The following is a 4,097-nucleotide window of genomic DNA, read 5'->3' on the forward strand; positions in this document are numbered from 1 at the left end:
TATTGCACATGCAGAACATGCACAAAACATTACACTCCATTCATTTGAGGAGAATCAACAACAGACCAATGACAAAGAAAGAACAAGCAATAATACTTAAAAAAATAAAACATAAAAACATATTTTGAAAAGTTTCAAATGAGATCTAGCTTCAACTGTTTTAACAACTCTACATTTAGTGTAGGATTTAATACTTCTTACATATAGTTTTATCTTTTTGACAAAAAAAAAGTTTTTATTTGCATATTTACATTTGTGTATGTAAAAATTAGTCCTAATTATGAGTAAATTAACCATGCAAATTTTCTCTAAATAAAATGCCCCAAAAGAAAATGTTCATAGGACTATTTATAATCTTCACAGTAATTTACAATTATAATCTTCAGCTGTTTACAAAACAAATCCAAATTTTCTAAAAAGTCTGTGAACGTGCAATAACCAAAAAAGATGAGGCGCTGGTCTGCAGAGGAAAAGCAAAATGATCAGTTTATGTCCAGATCTTTATTCAATTTTGGGGGGCAAGAATTACAGAGGGTAAAAGTTCTGAATAACTTTGAAAGATATTTCTTTAATTATGTTGGAGAAAAAGTATTTGTGGGACAACTTTATACTTCTGAATTAAAAACACCAAACTTATTCCAATAAGAGGTAACACGGGGCTGTGTGGGAATCTAGTATTGGATTTGTGAATGGATGTTCTTGTTACTACTGCCAGGTGAAGACAAATATATTTTCCACACCATAATGTGGTTAATTATGGGGAAGAGAATATGGAATATTAAATATTGAACAGCTATTATTAAATTTTAACACCACTCCTCCTGGCTCCTGTGACCAACCATGAATGAAAGTCATTGTATGACATCATACAACCTGATGGATTTCTCAGCTGCATTTCAGGAAAAATGTTTTTTCCAGAGCAATTTTTGAGAAAAATACTCCTGTTTTGTGTAGAATGTCTGAGTTATTTCAAATATAGTAACACGGAGGAGAATAATTGTAGCTTTGGGAGTTGTTTCAAAAATAAATCATCAAACTAGTGGGTTGAAGTCAGTTCAGTTATGCACCAAATTATGTACCAGCGTGTGTTTGTTTACTTATTTCTCCATTTAAATATAGAAGTAAAAATAAGTAAAATAAAATACCATTGAAAAGATCACAGGTTTGAATAGAGAGACTTGACATGAGTATGCCAACATGCATTAAGGAGATAGAACGAGCCTTTTCTCTAATAACAATACATGGTTAAAAAATAAAACTGCAACACCTGTCAGGTGTAAAGAAGTTCACACTGAGGGAATGTCAAACTGCGCATGCTCCCAGACCGTCTTCTTCTAAATCAAAAATATTCTTCAAGTGTGCAGGTTAGCCAAATGTCTGTTAAGCAACGTCAACATTCAATGATTAGCTCGTTAGCTTGTTAATGAACAAAGGTCGGTGAAGTTTAAGTGATAAAACTACTTTTAAAAAAATAATTACATACGCAAACTGTAATATCCAACCCAAATTAAAGGCTGTTTACGAGTTCCAGCTCCCTAGTAAACAGAACTGAACCTGGTTAACTTTACTGACCTGTTCTTCTCACATTCTGCCGGCACAGAGTGGACGAGCATTTAGCCAGAGGCGCGAGCTTTCTCCATACTGTCCTACATTTCAGCATCGTGGCTCAGCTCTCCTGTTCCGGATCCCACTTCACCAGCCGGGCAGTCGGTCACGAAGCCAGTAACGGTTAATCCCACAGCCGGCGAGCGCGGACACCTAGCAGCTCTGCACTGCACACCAAGGCCAGGGACAGGTCAAACGTTCCAGGGGGAAGCTGGGTAAATGTAGAGACTCTTTCAGGGTCAAGATGAGTCACGGCTCCAGGAAATTTAAACGCGAAAAAAATATGGCGTCGCACTCGAGAAGAGTAAATAAAAGTGTGATTTTAGTAGCGCTTTTCCTATAATCAGGTTTTCACGACAGTTTATTAATTTTAATGCTATAATTAAAAGGCTAACTCATAAAATTTGCTGAACACAGAATAAACCTGTCATTTAATAATGTCGTGAAAGTGGTATCATCTCTCCTGTTAGACGCTCTCTGGAAACTGCAGCTCTTCTTCTTTACATGAAGCCAAATATAAAGAAGCTTTAAAGCAATGTTGTGAATGATGCTGCCACCTACTGATGCATATTAGCAACCGCAGCCATGTGATTCTACATTAGGAAGTTTTTTTGAGTGAAAATTTAAAACAATGTGCAATTCTTGATTGACAATTCAATATACAATTCAGACTTTGAATGTGAAAACACATTTTGTAATTTAGAATTCAATTCTAAAATTCAACATGATAATTTAGAAACTACAATATCAAATAACAATATTAAGTAAAAATGAATTTAATTGTATATTGTCAAAGGTTTTTGATGCATATTGAATTGCAAATTGCAAAATACATACTCAAACTGCATGGTTAAACTACAAATTGAATTGTCAAATGAGCATTGCACATTACTTTGAATTATATGTAAATAAATAAATAAATAAAATAACTTCTATATCCACAGCCACAGACCTGTGATATGCATAATAACTTCTAGAAATATGTAATGCATCTGATTTGAAGTAACTTGTATGTTATATATGTTTTAAAAATAAGGAATAGAGTTAAATGAAGCATAAAAGCGGAGGGATTATATAAGTTCACTTCCACCTACTCCTTTTCAAGCAAATCAATTCATTGTTTTGGACAAACTTCACATGTAATGTATTTGTGTCGTGTGTTGAATGTATAAGATTTGTGATTAGGAGTAAATGTAGTGACTTTATCTCTTTTACTATTTTTTTTTCAATCAAATAATGAATATTTAATCATAAGTTAGATATTGGGATGCATAGATGTATATTTTCCTAATTTGTTTTCATTGTTTGTTTGATTGCTGGAAAAAAACAAATTCCAATCCAATAGTTAAAGTGAACAAGCAGATTGATAACGACGGTGCCGTTCGGATGTTATAAAGAGAAAAATACAACCATACCAATCAATGTAAAGAAAACCCCACATTTTTATTAAAAGCTGTAACCTTTAACATAATCAGTAATGGAAAAGTACGTCTGAAAATAAAACTAAATAAACAGTGTGCTATTTCTAAACTTACATTCAGCAGTAGTTACTTCTGGAAACAGGATTTGCGACATAAACTGTACCTGTTGAAGAGAGTGAGTTTTTAAGTCAGATTATAATTTCCTTTTTTACTTTTTTGCGTGTATTTTCTTATTGTAACAATACAATGTGTACTATAATACACAATAAGCAAGCAATATTAAGAATAGGAGTCTTTTTAAGGTCACAACATCATTTAATTGCTAAACATAATTATGAATGAGAAGTAGAGGGAAAGCAAACAAGATACTTTAATGCCATTGTGGTTTGAAAAACAGTTAATGGCGACACATGGGCAGGAGAGACGGGAACCAAACCTGTGATCTTCCAATTAAAGGTTGACCGCTCTACCTCTGCACCACAGATTTCTGATCATTTGATCTGTTTCCCAGTTTTCCAAACCAAACAACAAAACTAGATCCCAGAAAATCTTCCAAACAACGCAAGAAGAAAGCAAGTGTAAAACATACAAGACCGTACAATATTTAAACTCAAAAACAGCAAATCTTTTATGCAACATAATTAATCCTCAAATGTTTTTCTAAGAGGACCAAAGTTTATTGATGAAATGGTCCTGAACAATTGACTTTTTGTCTGTAATCCTAACAGACTTGGGAGTTGGGTAAGCTGTTTGTGGTGAGAGGCGTTACACAACAGTTAATATCTCTGAGGACCGTTGATCTAAACCTGCTAACAAGGAAACTTTCAACGGCCAGAACTCCACATCAAAGCAGAAGTACAAAAAATATGATTTTGTTTTACTTAATAACAAAATAATAATAGAATAGAGGCAGTTTAAGCATAGAAATGGTGAAAAAGTACTTTTAGAAATTTCTGTTTCCATAAAACGACAAAAACAAACGATCTTATACAAGTTCCAATATCTGAACAGAAGAAAACATTGTTCTGCCCCTTTAATAAACTTAGAATAAACAAAAAAAGAGTGAAAGAG

At 33.4% G+C, this 4,097-nt stretch overlaps 1 protein-coding gene across 2 annotated transcripts in view; it reads right to left on the reverse strand.

The window, feature by feature from the left end:
• Nucleotides 1-2,107, reverse strand: part of aifm1 (apoptosis inducing factor mitochondrion associated 1) — an 11,626-nt gene extending 9,519 nt beyond the window's left edge. Inside the window, exon 1 of one of the 2 annotated variants that reach the window (XM_024266142.2) lies at nucleotides 1,573-2,107. In XM_024266142.2, coding sequence (XP_024121910.1) covers nucleotides 1,573-1,660 — 88 coding nt within the window. In that variant the 5' untranslated portion in view covers nucleotides 1,661-2,107. The remainder of the gene's footprint in view (nucleotides 1-1,572) is intronic. The other variant, XM_024266143.2, reaches the window with a different exon arrangement.
• Between the last annotated feature and the right edge of the window lie 1,990 nt (nucleotides 2,108-4,097).

Source organism: Oryzias melastigma, linkage group LG14 (assembly GCF_002922805.2).
Source record: "Oryzias melastigma strain HK-1 linkage group LG14, ASM292280v2, whole genome shotgun sequence".
Taxonomy (NCBI): domain Eukaryota; kingdom Metazoa; phylum Chordata; class Actinopteri; order Beloniformes; family Adrianichthyidae; genus Oryzias; species Oryzias melastigma.